Below are 20622 nucleotides of genomic sequence, written 5' to 3' on the forward strand. Positions count from 1 at the left end.
ATTTCCTTTATCCAACTCTACTGTTACTTTATTATAGAAAGTAACCACGTTACTAAGGCAAGACCTACTTTTCACAGAACCATGTTTCCCCTTATGAAGTATCATATTGCTGTCCACCCAGTCCTGAATTCTAATTTTTACCAATTTCTCCAAAATCTTAACAACCACCACTCCGATATATTGAGTGTTCTATAATTTGCAACCTCAGTCTTGGAGCCTTCCTTGTGCAGTGGAATTATTTTCCCCTCTTTCCACTCTATTTGGTACTTTACTAGAACTGAGGCTTAAATTAAACAGACTTTTCTTTCAATATTTTTATACGTTCTGTATTTAGAATGTAATACAAAGTTTATTATTCTCATCACGTACACACGATATTTAAAATATAAAATTCAAGTATTACTATCATATTTTCTGTTGGTTTGTTTTTGCATTTATTTTTGGCTGATTATTTTGTTATTTACAAATAGAAATATTTTTCTTATATACACAAGCAAAATAAAATACATTATCAAATAGTTTTCATAGTTTATAAAAATGTTTAAAGGAAGTTAGTGAGTTTTTTATTATTATTTTTTTTTTCATGTGTGTAACCAAGGGTCATAGCCATACTGGTTACTAGAATATAAATTAGCTCGATAGAGTCACAGCAAAATTGAGTAACTGTATCTATGAGGGCTCACAGAACATGGTATGTACTTGTTAATATATTAGAATCATAATATTGAACATGATATAATGATTACATGTTGGATCTAATACCAACTTTGCTTACGTAATGTGGAAAAGGTGTTTCTACTGTAAACTAGGTGCACATGAATGTTGGAATCAAAAACTTTTTTCTTTTGTTTCGATATTGTTATTCGTCCCTTTGATTTAGTACGTTTTTTAAAAGAGAGATCTCAGCCCTCGTCTTAGGATCACTCAGCTGATATCACTGTTCCGATCTCGTTGTTTCTCCCTGGAGGTCATCCAGAAATCTACTATCATTAGCCTATGACTGATTCAATTTTGAATTGACATTTAAATTCAAAATATAAATAGAATTATACCTCAAGCTATTATACATTATGTATGTGTATTTTCTATTTTAGGTATTTCTTCATAAATTATACTTAAAATCTATTATTTTTGTTATTTAAAAAAAAATAAAAAGAAAGTTAAAATAAAAACAAAGTCTATTTATTGTTGGGATGCCTTTATTGTGAATAGCATAAGAAAAATAAACGAAGCTAGAGCAACTTCCTTCATTTGTTTTCTTCAGTTACAGAGACTAATTAAGAAATATTAAAGGCATATAAAATATTCCAACTAGTATTTTACATCAAAACCTAGATGGCGCCACATCACAACATTCTCCCATCATTCAAAGTTGTGAAACTTCTTCAGTCGTCGTTACTTCCTGAATAAAATAAAATAGAAATAAATAAAAATCGAAGTTAGGATTAATTTAGTTTGTTAGTAAAAGTTCAATCCAAATCTTACATAGTGTGTCTGTTATGTTCTCGAAATACATTTAACATCAAGGAAACTTACGTGTTATATTCATCAGCGTAGGTAGATAGTCGCGCCAGAAAGTGCAAGGTTTGATGCGCGGACCAATTCCCACTTCGAAGTTGTTGTTGAGTGTCAGGTATTCCTTGCGGTCTTTGGAATAAATTGGCCAATTCGAATTAAGGGCTTGTCCTTGTTCTGAAGGAATGTTTGGATCTCTGTAAAGACAAATAAGTAGGAATATTTTTACAATTTTCTCTTGTATATTAAAATTTTATCAGTTTCGCTTTCGTAACGTAATTAGTTATGATCGGCATTTGCGATGTGTCCGATGATAAATTTATGTTAAAGAAAAAAATGCAGACAGTATGTGATTTATTATACTTACTAGATTCCGATAGTTGTAATAATTTCAATGGTTCTGTGTTAGAATTCATAATTGTTATGTGTACTGTGATATTTGACGTTTATCGTAAACACAATCTCTATTCGCTAACGAAGATATGAATCTGCCATTATTGACTTCTCGCTAGTGGAACAAGTGCGCATGCTCACCGAGGAGGTTCATGGGAGATTGACTGCTGACAGAGAGACCGTTTAATACAATTACTAGATAAAACTACAAGAGGGAATTTTTTTTAGGAAGGTTTTTTTTTTTTTTTAAATAATTAACTGGGGAAAGAAATCTTAGCGAGGTGATTTCTTTGACTTGAAAAGTGCGTCTCTGAACAAGCGAATAGCAAATAAAAGATCTTAAGTAGACATTCTATTTCAACGTCTTCTCGTCTACGGAACACGTAATGAAATTAAAGTGGCTTTAATGAAAATCGCTATTCTTGATACATAGTGGTTTATAACAGTAAAAGAAACCAAAAGCTTTAACAATTTTGATTACTCAAATGGTTGGTTGCTATAGCAACGTCAAGAATATGACAAATGTCGTTTGTTTATATTATTAGTAGTAGTAGTATTAAATTCATTCGCAACTACCTCAGGCAACTCAATCCGCCCATTCATAACCTAATATAGTCCTAACATCCTTGTTCACCACATTCTTGCAATCTTCATGGATGACCCCTCGTTCTCCCCCTTTCTATACTGTTCAGAAAAAAGTCTTCACTATCAATCACATAAAACCTCTTCAGTAACTTAAATGCTTTTGTCAAATCTCCTCTCTTACGTCTATCAACTAGTTTTTAGAGCCCACAGACCTTCACTCTATCCTCATAGGAATCATCTCACAGACCTGCAACAATCTTTGTAACTCGCTTCCTAATCCTCTCCACCAAATGCGGTCTTATTAATGCTTTATAAAGTAGCATAATCATTTCCTTATCCCTGCTTGTTAGCGTATTCTTCCACAACCATGTAATTTGACGTGATGTTTTGGCAATCTTTGCAACATGTCCTTTAAACTTAAGTTCTCTGTCCTCAATAACTCCCAAGTCCCTTGCTTCATCAACTTTCTGCAGTTCATTTCCATTAATATAGTAAACAGCATGTGATCTCATTCTCCCGAAGTGCATCACCTTACACTTACCCACGTTAAACTGACAGCAATTTACCTTAGCCCATACCGTCAGCCTTTTAAAGTCATCCTGCAAGATATCTACATCATCTGAATTGACTATCGCTCTTCCTAATTTTGCATCATCAGCAAACAAGTGGATATTTCCTTTCAAATTATTTCCAATATCATTAATGTACAAATTAAACAATAGAGGATCAAGCACTCAGCCCTGAGGTACACCACTAGTCACCTGCCTTTCTCCTGGACTCAGCTCCTCCATAAACGACTCTTTGATATCTGTCCACAAGCCACCCTCTAATCCAAATCAGCTTCGGATCCACACCCATTTGCTCCAATTTATGCAACAGAGTTCCGTGTGGAATCCTGTAAAATGCCTTTGCAAAGCCGAGCAGTATAACTGAGTAAGGATTTCCTTTATCCAACTCCACTGTTAGTTTATTATAGAAAGTAACCAAGTTACTAAGGCAAGACCTACTTTTCACAAAACCACGTTGCCCCTTATAAAGTACCACACTGCTGTCCACCCAGTCAAAAATTAGAATTTTTATCAATTTCTCCACATTCCTTAACCAGCATTCCAGATATACTCCGTGTTGGTTATAATATGGAAAAACGTTGATGTGCGAATTTACAAAACTGATAAGAAATATAACGGGGTTATAAATAAATAGCTAAAAATGTACCAATGTAATAATTATATTAATAAATGTAATAACACAAATTTCTCTGTTAATTCATTTTAAAATTTTTAAATAATTTAAGCGGAAATGTATTTTTATGTTTCAAAAAAAGGCTTATGGTAATAAAACTTTTAATGCTAATAAAACTTTAAATTCTTAATTTGATATGCTGTTGATATACAGTATATACACGGGGGAAAATTTTCAATTCCTAGTGAATTTTTCTTACAACAGAATTTCAAAATTTCAAAATTAGTTCCTGAGTACTTACCCAGTTCTGGCAAAATTCGTCCATAACTGAATCATGCGTTTACTTAATTGAACATCATCGTCCTGATAACCTGCAGTCCTGTTCAAAGCTCCTCCAAAAGTAAAAGGAATTTCATTTCCATGTACAGCTGTCACCCAACGAGGCCATGGATTGATTGCAGACCTGTGAGCAAACACGTATTTATAGACATCGTTCCCAGCTTGGGAAAAGCCATCAGCAACCTCATTAGTATCACACATGAAGTAATAATCTCCCATTAACTGATCGATGCCATCAACATTCTCGTTCAGGTATCTCATGCCTGGCAACTTGCTGTACATGAAAGCAATGGAGAGAGTGGAGACTTCATCTTTGTAAGGATCTAACTGCCTCACCATATACAGAAACTGTTCGCTGGTGATATTCAAATCATAAACAAGTTGTAAAATATCAGCAAAATAAATATGTACAAAAATCATTCCCTCTTGAATCACATTACCCAGCATGATGCTTGTTTGCTTAAAGTTCCCCTTCCGAAGCGACTCTTGTGGACTTTCCACAATTAGAGTTCCATCAACTACTGGAACGAATCCAGGTTCCATTATTCCTTCTATTACGTATACTTTGTCCATCAAGTCTTGTGCATCTGCCCTCTGGAGGCACTCCAGAACAGCTTCTCTATCATTACGATCATGAGGACAACCGACAGCTTCGGCCAGCATGAAGGATTGGTTGATTGCTCTTTCTTCATCGTGAAAACCCCATGGGGCAAGTGGAGTACCACTCTGTAGTATTGCCCGCTGGAAGAAGTTTCTACTGAGAGGAGACATCACATGGTAAGCCACGCACGCTGAACCAGCACTCTCTCCAAATAAAGTGATGCTATCTGGATTGCCTCCGAAGAATTGAATATTATCTTTAACCCATTGAATTGCTAGCAGCTGATCAAACAAAGCTGCATTTCCAGGGGCTCCTTCAATACCAAGATAAAGAAATCCTAAGGACGCCAAACGATAATTCACTGTCACTACAATCACATCACCTTCTGATGCCAAACCCTGAGCGTCATAGACAGAGAAGATTGAAGATCCAGAAGTAAAAGATCCACCATGGAAGAATACCATGACTGGTAATACTGCTTCTTTTGGGCAAGGACGTGGTGTCCACACATTTAACGTTAGACAGTTTTCCGACCTTGGAAGATATTCTCCAAACCAAGAAACATTTCTCTGCTGGAAGCATGCTGGTGGTTTTTCTGTGGCATTCAGCACTTCGGTCCATCGATCTGGCGATTGAGAAGGGCGAAAACGGTTAACTCCTGTGGTCTCTCTACCAAAGGGTATTCCAAAGAAGACGTTCACGAATTTCCCATCGAATGCTTCCGTAATCCGACCTCTAACTGGTCCCTTAGTAGTCTGTACAATAGGGTCTTCCTCATAGAGGGGTGCATCTCTGATCATCTTTCCATCTACTGACTGGTTGAATATACCCATGAAGACTGTCGCCAGAAGCATCTTGCTGACACACAGGCTGAGAACACTTTTGTTCTCCATATCTTTGTGTTGGATTTCGAAGAATTTATCTGAAAAAAATAAATGTGTATGTATATAGTTTTGAAAGATTTGATTAAAACATTATACAGGGTGTTCGGGATAAATTTGACATATTTATAATTAATTATATTTTTCCGTAAGTTACATGTATTAACACACACTTCTCTTCATTTAAAAGTTTGGACCCTTCTTCATTCATATACAAGATGTCAGAAAGGATGGATAGCTGGAACCCACCTGAATCATGGAAGAGAATAACTTGTATCATGATGATTCGTGCCCGCCATCAAAATAAGGATATTACGACTGCTGCTATTATGACTTGGTGATATTGGGTTTCCCTGTCTAGTACCTCTGCGTGTTCTAAACCAGCGCTTCCCAAACTGTGGGCAGCGGCCCCCTTGGGGGCCGTAGGTTTTGTTGAGGGGAGGCCGTGAAATAATGAAATCAAATTTAAAATGTTTTAAGACTAAGTAGATTTTTTTTATTTTAAAAGAAACGTATTTAACTTTTATTATTTATTATTTCTTTTTTGTTATTTTTTATATTTTAATGGAAAAATTCACACATTGGTGTTGGTTCACAAACTTTGCTTCCTGCGTATTTCGGCGCTTAATGAATATTAGTAAATATTTGCTTATTCATATGTTTCATTTCAAAGCAGTGATGAATTGTGTTTACTTCGAATGCTCTCCAGGTAAGCTCCAAATCTTCCTGTCCCTTTCATCACACGTTCGTAATCAGGGACTGTTGATATTGACTTTATATACATATCAAAACTCGTTTTATATTATCACTGTCATCCAAGCTAGTTTTCTTACCAATAAAAGTTTCGCATATACTTCACACATGAAAAAAAGCTTAAACAAGTTCATGTGGAGAGATAGTAACTCGCTTGCAGTGGTAAACAACACGCCCTCACTAACAGCATGCATCCTTCAGAGGCAATAAAAACAAGTACTTTTATTATGCCAGTGAATAAGGTATGAGGAGTCTGTGTAATGTATTTCTCAACAAATAGTGCAATTAGAGACAACTGGGATAAAAACACAGTAATTAATGAATCACATGTCCCCTCATACAGAAACTATGCTGTATAGACTGAAACAAAACCATATGTTGCATGGGCAAACACAGTATCTCACTAAAAACTATTGTTATTAATTAGATGTGTGTGAGTTCGATTTCCCAAGGCAGCAATAAAATTCAACCGAACGTGTTAAAATTCGTAAAAGTGTTAAAACTAAGTAATATATATGCATAATGAATGTTATGGCAGTTTCACATATGGAATTCGGTTGATGAGAGTTAGCATTTCAACTCAATTGTCAGCTATGCTTTTATCTTTCGGTTGCGCGATCTTTTGTTAATACCGCACCAATCATATGCACGTTTTAATAAACAGACTGTCTTTGCTGTGTGTTTCGCGTTAGGCTTAATTACCTTAAAGGGAGAAAAGTCACAAAAGAGAAAAATGTTCCTGGTCTGGGGATTCCTGTATTCAGGTAATATTCACTAATTTCATGTTATCAGTCTGTGGTGTGCCAGTATTAGTAAGTGGTGATATTATTTGATCCATTCTACGTTAAAAAATTTAACCCTGAGATGGATAAGTGGTTGATACAAAATAAAAAAAAAAATCCCGCGAACAATCAGAATCAGAAACAGACTAAAAAAAAAAAAAGGACAGTATTTTACCAGAACAGCCCGCATCGTCTTCAGAACCAAACGGTAAGAGGCAAAAAATGTAATACATGCATTTGATTTTTGCAATATTCGCTGTGTATGTTTTGTATTGAATATAAATACAATAAATATTAAAATAATATATCTCTCTATTACGATTTTTTTTCGAGGGGGCCGTGAAATATTTTAATTTTTGCAAAGGGGGGCCCTGACATCCAGAAGTTTGGGAAGCACTGTTCTAAACCATTTCCCCAAATCATCACGTTTTCTAACTGCTGCAACTACATTATCGTAAACATCTCTTAATATAGCTATTAGTTTTCTATCAATTCCAGAGGATTCTAGCACTGCTAATGTCATTTTCTGTCGATGCTGTCAAACACGTAGTCGATCTTTAATCAAGACGTGGTTACAGAATTCTGGGGGTATAACATGCTAGGAATTTGTTTGACAGTATGATTCTGGCGAATTACACGTTTCTTAACTTTTCTTCAGCTTTTACTGAAGAATATTCTAAAAACGTTCAGATCTTTGTTTGCCATTTTGTTTGTCATTTTTTTAAAAAAAAGCGAATACCCGACTTCCCAAAGAAATTTCGGTTTTACCTTTTAGAAAAAGTTTTTACTTCTTAATTAAAGCGAATAATCCTTCGTATTAAAAACTTGAAAATACTTTCCGCTTCTCATTGACAAAATATGACCAAATGATAATAATTAGGAAGCTTTTCTCTTTTGACACAGTAAACGCTAAATTATAAATTGAATTAGAAAATAATGCTTAGATAAATAAGAATCCCGGAATCAACTGAATAAAAAAAAAAATTAAGTGGGCCACCTCCTCCCTAGGGAAACGTATTAGAGTATACTGACACCTTTACACAATCATTAAAATTCCTCTTACTTTCACAAGCAGAAAACAACCTTGCCAACATGAATTGCCAGTCATGTTGGGAAGGTATTTTCAAATATATATTTATGGCTAGAGTGGATATTTTCTTTTCTTTTTTATTTATTTTTTAGTTATGCGCTTCGCAACCATATGCCTGGGGAATGAGTGTCCTAGGTTCGATTCCCGTCGGTGACGTGAGGAGCTGAAGGATCTTCCTCAGCCATAGCCAAGTTAGCCAGTCTTGGGCGTGGACAGCAGGGTTTTTTAACCAGTTTATTCTGGGGTTTTTCATCCCGCAAAGCAGACAAACTGGCCTTGAGAACTTAACACTACAGGCCATAGAATACACCGGGGCATAGGGCTGACCACCTTATCCTGTAAACGGATTGGGGTCCGATGATCAATGGACCCTCGACACCGCAAGGTAAAAGAGGGTATAAAGAAGATGAGATGAGATAATCATATATGTAATTAATTTTTTAACTTGGGGATACTGTATATTAGGATAACTAAGTAATTTTATCAACTTGGTTATTTAACTCCTAATCCCAAGTATGCAAACAATTAAGTTTGCGCCTGAAACAAAGTTCAAGTCTAAAGATGATACAACACCAGGGCAATTCATTGTAAAGGTGGGTAAAGCTCTGATCACAATTCTTAGTATTTTCCCATAATGTAAAGCACATCTCACTAGAAGATGTATACTGCAATGCATTATGGGTGGGGTCACTACCTAGACCGGTTTCAACCTTTTTTGAGGTCTCCTCAGTGAGTAGCTAGACCCTAAATACCAAGGTTATAGTAAAACAGAGCCTTCTCAACTTTACAATGAATTATAAATTATTATATTTATAATTCATAAATATAATGTAATATAAAAAAACCCATAATGTAAAGCACATCTCACTAGAAGATGTATACTGCAATGCATTATGGGTGGGGTCACTACCTAGACCGGTTTCAACCTTTTTTGAGGTCTCCTCAGTGAGTAGCTAGACCCTAAATACCAAGGTTATAGTAAAACAGAGCCTTCTCAACTTTACCTATACAAGTTGCTACAAGGTGTAAATTAATATATAAGATATAGATGTAAATGAATTACATCTATATCTCCTCAAGAGATTCTTATTAAAAATAAAAACACCTTGTAGCAATTTGTATAGGTAAAGTTGATAAGGCTCTGTAATTAATTTACATCTATATCTTATTCATATATATATATATATATATATATATATATATATATATTTATAAAAATAAATTTAACTGACTAGAATATATATATATATATTTATAAAAATAAATTTAACTGACTAGAACCCGAGAAAGTATAACCGAAACCTTTAATACATCATGACTAGTTTCATCGGTGCTCCAACTTCTTCAGGTGAGAAATAAAAAACATAAGACATAAAAATAACAAGGTAAAAAACATGGACTTTCCAGCTTAATAAAAAGCAGAATAATAACAGTCATATTTGAATAGGTGACCGCGTGCTACCGTTGGCATGAGTTGAATGTGTGCGACAGCTAATTTTACAGCGCCAGTACTGGATTACTGCGCTATGGGAATCAGGCAAATTGTAGCTTAGATTGTTGTTCAAGTGTGAAGGGTCCAGAACTATTTCTTTGGATTCGATAATTCTTCTTTCGAATTCATCCTTGCATATATATAAATTAGTAGTGTGTTCCCAATCAACTTGATGTGATTCTTCAAGGTTAGAGTTTGCCGAGAAGAGGACATGACTGGAAAGGGCGCTCGCTCGTGTTCTACTATAGGAGATGTCACGTCTATGTTCCTCAAGACGAAATGAAACAGATTTATCTGTCTGGCCAAAATAAGGTCGACCACAGCCGCACAAAACTTTATAAACACCAGGTGCAGTTGGTTGTGTTTTGGTTTTGGTCGACTCAGAAAAGAACGAAGTTTTGGCAGAGTAGTATAGTCGGTCTTTATGTTGAATTTCTTCAAAATCTTAGCTAGTTTTGGGGTAAGAGAGCTGATAAATGGTAACTGTATATGAGTGATAGGGTTGGAATCATCTTCTTGTCGAGGATGTTGGCGTGGTCTCAAAAGTTTAGTGATGTTACGAGACGAATATCTATTATTTAAGAAGGTGTTTATCAGGAAGTTAAGCTCTGTTTGAAGGTCTTCTGTGGAAGTGAGACATCTTGCTCGATGGGCGAGGGTGGAGATGATGCCCAGTTTCTGAGGTGGGAAGTGATGAGAAGAGCCATGTAAATATCTATCAGTGTGGGTGGTTTTTCGAAAAATTGAAAATTAAGACAGTCAGGTAATCTGTTGCTCTTTAGATCCAAGAAGGGGAGAATGCCGTAATCTCTAGTTCTGATGTGAATTTAATGTTCTGATGTTGGTTATTTAAATGGTTTAGAAAGTTTTGCAGTTCCTCTAAACTATGTCCCCAGATAAGGAAGACGTCATCAATGTAGCGTAACCATAGTTTAGGTTTCAAAGTAGCTGAGGAAATAGCTTTCTCTTCAAAATCTTCTAGGAAAATGTTAGCTAAGACTGGGGATAGAGGGCTGCCCATAGCTAAACCGCTAGTTTGTTTGTATATTTTATCTTCGTAGCAGATATAGCCGGAATTGATGCAGTGAGTTAGAAGAGCAAACATTTTTTTAGAAACCTTGTCCTTAAGAAGAGTCAGAACTTCATCTGTAGGTACATTCGTAAACAGAGATACGATGTTTACTCACCATTCTCATCCATTCTCACCATTCTGTCAGAGTCTAAAATATTCAAATTTTTTTATTTTTGAGATGAAATCTTCAGAGTTTTTGATGAAGGAGAAGGAATTGCCAACTAAATGTTTTAAAGAAGCTGCAAGATATTTAGGCAGATTGTACGTAGGTGAGTCAATCCCTTTCACAATAGGTCTTAAAGGAGTGTCAGCCTTATGGATTTTAGGCAAGCAGTACAACCGAGGAATGCGGGGATGGAGAGAGCGGAGAGATAGTCTTGTGTGTCTAGGAAGTTCAGAAGTTGATTTCAGAAGATTTTCTTTCTAAAGCAAAACTTTCTAAACCATTTAAATAACCAACATCAGAACATTAAATTCACATCAGAACTAGAGATTACGGCATTCTCCCCTTCTTGGATCTAAAGAGCAACAGATTACCTGACTGTCTTAAATTTTCAATTTTTCGAAAAACCACCCACACTGATAGATATTTACATGGCTCTTCTCATCACTTCCCACCTCAGAAACTGGGCATCATCTCCACCCTCGCCCATCGAGCAAGATGTCTCACTTCCACAGAAGACCTTCAAACAGAGCTTAACTTCCTGATAAACACCTTCTTAAATAATAGATATTCGTCTCGTAACATCACTAAACTTTTGAGACCACGCCAACATCCTCGACAAGAAGATGATTCCAACCCTATCACTCATATACAGTTACCATTTATCAGCTCTCTTACCCCAAAACTAGCTAAGATTTTGAAGAAATTCAACATAAAGACCGACTATACTACTCTGCCAAAACTTCGTTCTTTTCTGAGTCGACCAAAACCAAAACACAACCAACTGCACCTGGTGTTTATAAAGTTTTGTGCGGCTGTGGTCGACCTTATTTTGGCCAGACAGATAAATCTGTTTCACTTCGTCTTGAGGAACATAGACGTGACATCTCTTACAGTAGAACACGAGCAAGCTCCCTTTCCAGTCATGTCCTCTTCTCGGCAAACTCTAACCTTGAAGAACAGCCACATCAAGTTGACCCTTCCCATTTGAAACAACAATCTAAGCTACAATTTGCTTGATTCCCAATGCACAGTAATCCAGTACTGACGCTCTAAAATTAGCTGTCGCACACATTCAACTCATGCCAACGGTAGCACGCGGTCACCTATTCAAATATGACTGTTACTATTCTGCTTTTTATTAAGCTGGAAAGTCCATGTTTTTTACCTCGTTATAGCACGCGGTCACCTATTCAAATATGACTGTTACTATTCTGCTTTTTATTAAGCTGGAAAGTCCATGTTTTTTACCTCGTTATTTTTATGTCTTATGTTTTTTATTTCTCACCTGAAGAAATCGGAGCACCGATGAAACTAGTCGTGATGTATTAAAGGTTTTTGTTATACTTTCTCGGGTTTTAGAGTTAAATTTATTTTTATAAATGTATACATCCCAAGTAAATCCTTATATATATATATATATATATATATATATATATATATATATATATATATATATATATATATATATATTTGATAGGGAATTGTATTGTGCGTTTGATGCGAGCATCGTACATGTTTCAAAGGCATGATGACGTCACTCAGTCAGTCACGTGGCCCAATAGTCTGCCATTTTGTCGCCTTAAAGTTGATTGCACAGTGTTCTGTTTGGTAGTTACAATAGCGAATGGGAAGTTTTCAAAGACTGATGGCAATTCGTTGCAGTAAAGAGTTGTGTACCCTTCTTCAAAAATGAGCAAAGAGAAAAATAAAGCTTACCTGCAAATATTTAGGAGGGAGTGGATGCAAATGGGAATGTTTAGTAAATGGTTGTGAGTGAAGTTCCTACAAAAGGCCGCTGTAAGTTTTGCAGATGTGATATAGCTGCTAAATATTGTCAGCTTGTAAAGCATAGCGAAACTAAGAAACATCTTGCTGCAGTTCCATATAAGGCTGTTCCTATTACAAATATGCTTGTGAAAAAGTCTGATGAGACCGTGAACTTTGAAGGTAGGTTAGCATCATTTCTTTGTTGTCACTCATCATTCAACAGTTGCGATCATTTTGTAGATCTTTGCAAAAATATCATCCCAGACAGTCAAATTATGCCAAAGGTAAAAATGCACCGAACGAAGTGCTCTGCAATTATAAAGACTATTCTAAGTGAGCATTTTGAAGAAGATCTAATTGTGGACATTGGAGATGAAAATTTCAGCTTACTATTAGACGAATCGAATGATATCACAGTGAATACGATTTCAGGAATGACCGTCATTTATTATAGGAAGAAATTCAACAAAAGTATGCATACATTTCTGAGCATGGTGGTTCTAGAAAAGTGTGACGCTAGTGGTATTGTGGCTGCACTGAAAAAAGAGCTCTTGACCAAGAAACTGGACATTAAAAATCTCATTGCAATTGGTACAGACAACGCCAGTGTTATGTACGATGTCAATAATGGCGTTTATGAATAACTGAAGGCATATATTCCCTCCTTAATTTTAATTAGATGTGTATGCCATTCATTATAACTGGCAATGTCTCACACATGCAGAATCTCTCCCAAGAAAATTAGAATTTTTAGTTGCCGAAACGTATAAGTGGTTTTCACATTCTTCTTCAAGACAAGCAGCATACAAAGAGCTGTATCAAGCTATCAACTAAAATGATGCTCCTCAAAAATTGTAAGCAATTGTGCAACAAGATGGCTCTCCATTGAACCTGCAGTAGACAGAATTCTCAGCCAGTGGTTGGACTTAAAAACTCACTTCGAAGTCGTGAGTGTGACTGAGAAATGTTACAAAGCTCAAATTTTGTGGGAGATGCACAAAGATGAAAGGAATCTGTTGTACCTTTTATTTTTGCATCCTGTTCTATTTCAAGTTCAGCAAGTTAACAAAATTTTCACATCTAACAGTGCAGATAAGATGAGATTATTTGAAGACCTTTCTCGTTTGATTCGCTCTATTGTCAATATGTTAGTGCTACCATCATCCACAGTCGACCCTCTAGAGTCAGAGATTGATAACTGTTTGGATCCCAATCCAAATCTTGGTTACAGATTTGAAAGAAAAATTTCAGAGTTGATGATACAAAAGAAAATAACGCAAAATGATGAGCGAAATCTTAGAAGTAGAGCAAGAAAGTTTCTTCTTGGTCTCTTCAAACAGCTTAAACAAAGGTTGCGAAAATTTGAATATTTTAAGAATGATATCTTCTTTTTTCTGTTGACAATGCCCTAAAATATATAAAAGAACCTGTTACCCCCATCTTAGAAATAATGCTGAAAACAGAAAAAGCTGTTGCTGCTGCTGAATACCAGTACAATACTATCCACTTAAATAAATGGGCAAATATAGAAAACATTGAGTTATTCTGGACCGAAGTACGAGAAGATGCATCTAGAATGAATTCATTTAAAGAAATTGCTCAGTGTGCAATAAATTTATTAATACTTCCAAATTCTAATGCGGAAATTGAACGAATTTTTAGTCCCATGAATGTAGTTAAAACTAAATTAAGAAAGATGGAATTAAATCAAGATGGAATTGCCAATGCTGACAGCTATTTTGTCAGTCAAGTATAGCCTCAGGCGTAACAACAAGTGCTGTACAGACTATCATTTACCAGCATCAACATTGAGTAATATTCGAACGCTGGCCACATATAATAAAGCTGAAAATCTAAGTGAAAACGTGGGTGAATTAAGTAGCTAAATGCATCATGGAAGATGCATTTAGCCACTTATATGCAAGTATCACTTCAACTTGAATAAAGTAATAACTTAAAAGTATCAGCTACTAATTTTAAAATCTTAGCTTCAAATTTTTATTTTTAACTCCTTTTTAGCTCTTTTTTTTTAATATTTAGCTGTTTTTAGTAATTTTCATTTGGCAACATTAGTTTGGAATTGTGAGTAATTGTTGGATTAGCTTTTTACAAGTACTGAAGATGTCTTTGAAACTTTGGCGGAAATTACGCTATTTGTTTTTCCCATATTAGAAATTTTAAGAATAGTATATTATAAAAAAATATGAAGACAACTATCGTGTTAGAGCAAAACTTTAGTTTAATATAAATATTAATATAATATAAATATTAAACTAAAGTTTTGCTCTAACACGATAGTTGTCTCCATATTTTTCATGATGTATTCTGATCACCGTGTAAACATGATGGAAAGGATTTAAGAATAATAGTGATTACAGGGGTTAATTCCAATGATTAGTATTCAAATATATTTTAACTATAACAATTAATAAAATAAGCAAAACATGAGGGACAGAATTCTACCTTTGAAAATTCAGCGTGTTTCACCTACGGAACAGGTGAAACTAAGTATTCAACAAAACCATTTAAAAGTATTCTAAACAGAATATTCTACTTACTAGCAATAAATATTCGTTAGGCTTAAAACAGGTTACTTTGTGCGACTATTCCTAAACGACTTCAAATATTTTCATGTCGTCATTTTTGATGAGACTTATATTACTACCAGAAGTGAGGAAAGTCACTTGGTTCTTGGAATTTTGTACTGCATTTCACATTTTCCAGTAAAAGTGGCTCACATTCCTGCAACAACTTTCCATAGCAGCATGTGTTAGAAGTTGCATTTAGTTGCTATTGGCTACTCATTAACTCGTCGTATGATCTCAAATATCACGTGACACTAGGTGTGTTTCCAAGCGACGCCCTCCGGTTCAGAACAATAACAACAGCTCAGTAACCCGTGCGTAGTGCACGTGTTTCATTTCAAAACAACTTTTTTTTTTTTAATCCTTTGTTGAGTCTGCATTTCAAAACAGTTCGGTGAGTTGCCCAAAAAGGGAAGCAAGGTAAACTGCAAATTTTTCATCGCATAAATCGGATTTCTAAAAAAAGTATTTGACTTCAAAATTCCATTTATGGTGGAATGTACAAGCGGAACTTGGAAATTTTAATTTGCAAATTACAACTGAATAAACCATGTCCAAGAAACTGCGAGGTATAAATATGTGATTATTTTGTTCTCATTAAGTAATGAGAACAAAAAGTAATTCAAATTGCTGCTTTAAATTTTAAAAACTTACACCGAGATGTGATACCTAAAGTTTTATGCACGAATAAAATACATATGTCGCCTTTGCTATTTTAAAAAGGTTGTTTGCCATATAGCTGACAATTACATGTGCTACAATTACATGGACATATGTTTTATGGGGGGGGGGGAAGCTACGAATCTAATATATTTATTACATTTATTTATATATTTATTTTTTGTTAAAGATACCAAGCTATTTTTTCTTTTAATTTTTCTATTAATTTACTGTTTTTTTTTTTTTTTTTTAATTTGAGCTCAGGAGTATTTTCGCGTCATTGGTAATCTCTAATTACACCACGAGATTGGCGCTGCAATCGGTCACATGAGAACCATACAAGTCGTTCAAAATGGTGGTTGTTTACAGATGAGGAACAGTATAGAGTGGTGATTGAATTGAATACTGCAGAAGATGCGAATCCGACGAAAATTCACAGCTATCTGAAAGAAAAATAAGTATATGGAGGCGGTACTGTTGAGTTGATCACTGTTAAACGCTGCGGTCAGACACTACGATTGGTGAAGCCAAGGTTACAGACTCTCGGTAAAAACAAGATTTGTTTAGTGTTGGCCCCGAAAATGGGCCAAAAAGCATTTCATCCGATGAATATGTAGATCGAAGGCGTTTTTCCATGTTTGGCATCATCCAAATAAATAAATAAAAGAAATCTAAAAATTTAAAAAGAAAAACAAAATTATTGGCAGATTGTACTCTACTCTACGCTATTCCAGTAAGTTGTTACCCATCTGTCCGTGACCTCAACTGATGACCTTGAATGCCAAGCAACATTGCAAAGGTCACTTATCTGTTTAAAACAGACAAACAAGAAATATTTAAGGGAATATCAATAGCAGTCAGTTGAACCGTGTTTTATGTTATTACATAGAAAGAGAGAAAACACAAATTCATATTTTAAATATATTTTAATAAATAAAATATTTAATTACATCAGTCAAATATTTACGTGCCTAAGTAACAGTAAATGGCAGCCCAGTGTGGCATTACGTATTCAAATATCTTTTGATCGTACGTAGCGATCACAAACAGAAAATATCCGGCTTCAGATTAGCGAGAAATTATTTGTATGATATTAAATACAAGGAATTGTTTAACACTAGTCTTTGTGGAATATGTGAAGTGCGAAATGTGTCATTTTATTGTTCTATGGGAGCAACGAATTTTTTAATTTGATATTTGCTAAGAATTACCCCCCCCATTTACTTTCACCCTTTTAAACATGAATGAATTAGTTACCTCTTTAACAAACTATTTGCATCTAGCTATCCTTCTGCCATCTGCTATATAAACACTTAATAAATATACACGCTACAAAACAGAAAACAAAAACTCCAATTTGGTGCTGCTAAGAGAAAGGATTTACAAAATTATTTGGCTTGTTGCTAATTGTTATTTTTTCAAGTTCGTCTGGTGGTGGTGACGCAATCTTAGTGTACAGCGCCACCTTTAGAATTGACCCATAAGATCGAGCATATAATTAAAAAAAAATTCTACTTGTACGCTATAAATTCTTTCTTTCTTTTTACAAGTAGAAATCTTTTAATTATATGCATTTTTTAATTTTTTAATTATATCTGGTTTCCTAAATATTTATTTCAGAAATTGCTGCTTGGCCCTTCCAGATTATCTTCTATCCATCAGGTCTTCATCAAAAATCGCTCCAGCTCTTAGTAGTGAGTGATGTGTTTCAGACTATATATATATATTTATATATACAATATACGTGTATATAATATATATAGTCACCATTCGATTGAACACGCATCTTAAAGGTTCCTGACGTCATAAACAGGAATCGGGTAGTTAAAACCGAGGGGTTCATCGACACGAAGTTTTGAATGGAGGTCTCTCACTGTATGCAGTTTATGGGTGTATCAAATTCTCTCTCTCTCTCTCTCTCTCTTTCTTGAAAGGTCTTGGTTGGTTTAAAGCATGACTTCACTATCATTGAAGGCTTGAAATATATATACAGAGAGGAGCCCATCCGTTCTTCAGAGACTTAGGGCTAAGATACTTGAAAAGGTTCTCGACGAACACAAGATTACGAACACGACTTATTTCAACCGAAGGCTAAATTGCTTTCAAGTGTCCACAGCGCTACGGAGACGCCTAAAACTGAGCAGTTTTTTGCATTACTGGTGATTTATTTAGCTCGAATTACATCACATATACGGTTTGGCATATATTCCACGAGGTGTTGTCTGCATCTACATTCTTCAGCATACCAGGCGTTCACCACACAGTCATTTAACTGGCTCAGATTTGATGAAAGGAGGACTTTTGCATTGTTCCTGGATATATGTTTCGAACAGCTCCCATACATTCTGAATGCAGTTCAGATCTGGACTTTGCCATTGATTAGAAAGATGGTGGAAGTCGCTGTCATGCTGGCTGAACTACTGCTGAACAATTTTTGCACGCACAACAACATCGTTGTCCATCAGAGTTTTCGGTTGTGTTTACGTTGCAAGATGGACTTAATTGGGCAACAATCTTCAAATATTCCTTGTAGGACACACGACCTTCGAGCAGTATCAGAGGACCATTACATACCAAATACAGTATGTCCTACACCATGACACCACCTCCAGAAACTTCAGTTGTGTTTACAAGGAAAGCTGGGTTCATTACTTCATGGGGAACTTCCAATCTCTCTCCTTCCGTCGGTACAGAACAAGGTGTACAATAACTTGTCCGACCGTATGACTTTTTATCGAGTCTTTCAGTGGTCAGTCGCGATGTTCCTGTTTCCACTGTAGAAGAACTTTCCGGTTCTTCGCAGAAATCAGTGGTTTGCATATGGGCACGCGACTGCCAATACCGATCCTCTTCAGTTCCCTTCGTATAGTTCAGTGAAACACTGAGTTTGGTCCAGCCTTCTTTAAATGCTTCAGTCATTTGCTGCTCACAGGAAGTTCTTGGTTTGCACAAGCGTTCTGAGATGAAGGCAATCTCGTTCCTGACAGACTATCTTGCAACTACAATTACGCCTCTTAGACAAGCAATGCGGGTTATTTTTCCACTGTTTAAACATTCGGAATATCTCAGCTTTTGAGTAAATAGTTAGCTCTGAGGTTTTCGAAATCGTGGCTCCAACCACACGTGCATCCACAATAAGCCCTTTATCTAACTCAAAAAGATCGTTTAAAGTTTTTTTCCATTCTGATCAACACTATTGATGATTACTGACCAACGGCTTTCTTAAAAAGTTGCCTACAACACATAGTGAAGCATGTGACCAAATATGTTACATATACGATGTGTAAGTGAGTTTACGCTCATCTGCATAAAGGTTTTTAATTCAGTGGCCGGTATTTGGTGTAATCGTTCTAAATTATTCCCAATGGTCAATAAGCTCGACTATAAATATACCTGTTTGGGCGAGTGATTAGCGTATCCGCTCTCCAACCAAAATGCTGCGGGTCCGAATCCTGCCGTGGGCATGGATGTTTGCGATCGTCTGTGAAAATACTAGTGGTGATGGTGAGCGGTAGATGACGTTGTTGCGGTTTGTTGTAGTTGGTGTGTTGAGTGGTAGGGGCCCTTCCTCGATGAGGCTTATGACTCCCTGGACGTATCATGTAAAACTAATAATAATAAACATAAAACTTCTTAATGATTTAACGGATGTGAATGACTTAAGAGCTGTTTTGCACAATTAACAGCATCAATATAGTTTCTGTATTGTCTAGACGCACAAAGGAGAACAGTATGAGGTGGTTTATTTTTGCTTCTAACATGCCTGGATAGAAACTCATAAAAAAACACAGTTTGAGGAAGTCCAGACGAGTGTATTTCATGAATATTCAAAATAATGACCAACTGGTGAGAATATTGAAAACAACCTACATTCGCACTGTCGTCTACAGGAAGGTAACTATGAATCAGATGTCACACGCTGCGGCTTTTCTGTGAAATCATTCGAAATTAATTGTACTTTTTAATGTTTATGCAAGGTGTTGTTTCCAAATAATTCGTGGAAAGTGTGAAGAAACTCTGTTTAGACATCTGTAACTTCTCTTTGAACCTATTTATAGGGAAAGGTGATGCATTTCTGATACATTACTTATGATGAAATGTGAAGTTCAACTGCGTGGCAGGAAGTAAACCCTTTAGTTAGAAATACAAACAAGCAATTGGTGTGTCTTGTGAAGAAGATCAAATCAGAGCCTTTCGCAAAAAAGATATGGTTTCTCTTTTTTTATTTTCTGGAATTTGCAATGATCGATCCTTCGACTTCATTGGGAAAAGGTATCATTTTAAGCAGTACAATTTATAATTACATGCAGACTAAAAAACTAAAGTAAACCATTCAGATTAAATTGTAAGGGCTGTTTTCACAAGATATTGTTCCGATACTGCAGATCCTAGTGGAGATATTGCACGTATTATCGTCTTATATCCTATTGCATCCCCAATATTATCGTTCATTTACGTATCTGCCTCTTTGTCTATTGGGACAATGAAAGTGCTTTTGAAAGAAGCTCGTTTTGTTAGGACCAAGAAAACGTTTGCGCACTGCTGTTAGTAAAATCAGTACTCTTACAATGATGTATGTTCAGAGTTAACTTTACCACGAAATACTTTTAATGATATGATGTGGTACTGATCACATTTAAAAACTTCTTATATTATGGCTTCTTATATTGTATGCAATTTGCCAGTTCGTATTGAATTATAATAAAAACTACGGTGTGGTGAATAAAATCTACTACATATATAAAATATTCCTAAATAC

The 20622-nt window shown here is 35.6% G+C and overlaps 1 protein-coding gene across 1 annotated transcript; it reads right to left on the reverse strand.

The window, feature by feature from the left end:
- Nucleotides 1-1190: 1190 nt before the first annotated feature.
- Nucleotides 1191-15358, reverse strand: LOC150093296 (acetylcholinesterase-like). The gene is made up of 4 exons (XM_090413787.1): nt 15177-15358; nt 3977-5537; nt 1537-1712; nt 1191-1402 (listed from the first exon to the last, which is right to left on the reverse strand). Exons 2-4 carry the CDS (start codon nt 5506-5508, stop codon nt 1386-1388), a joined length of 1725 nt encoding a protein of 574 aa, XP_090269913.1. The 5' UTR covers nt 5509-5537; nt 15177-15358; the 3' UTR covers nt 1191-1385.
- Between the last annotated feature and the right edge of the window lie 5264 nt (nt 15359-20622).

Source organism: Typopeltis vanoorti, chromosome 24 (assembly GCF_054136105.1).
Source record: "Typopeltis vanoorti isolate ZY-2024b chromosome 24, IOZ_Tvanoo_1.0, whole genome shotgun sequence".
Lineage (NCBI taxonomy): Eukaryota > Metazoa > Arthropoda > Arachnida > Uropygi > Thelyphonidae > Typopeltis > Typopeltis vanoorti.

Excerpts from the sequence above, each read along its gene's own strand:
- LOC150093296 (XM_090413787.1), bottom strand. The coding sequence starts at position 5,508 with ATGGAGAACAAAAGTGTTCTCAGCCTGTGTGTCAGCAAGATGCTTCTG. Across the intron at positions 1,713-3,976 it reads ACGAATTTTGCCAGAACTGG|AGATCCAAACATTCCTTCAG; the intron begins GTAAGTACTCAG and ends TTGTCTTTACAG.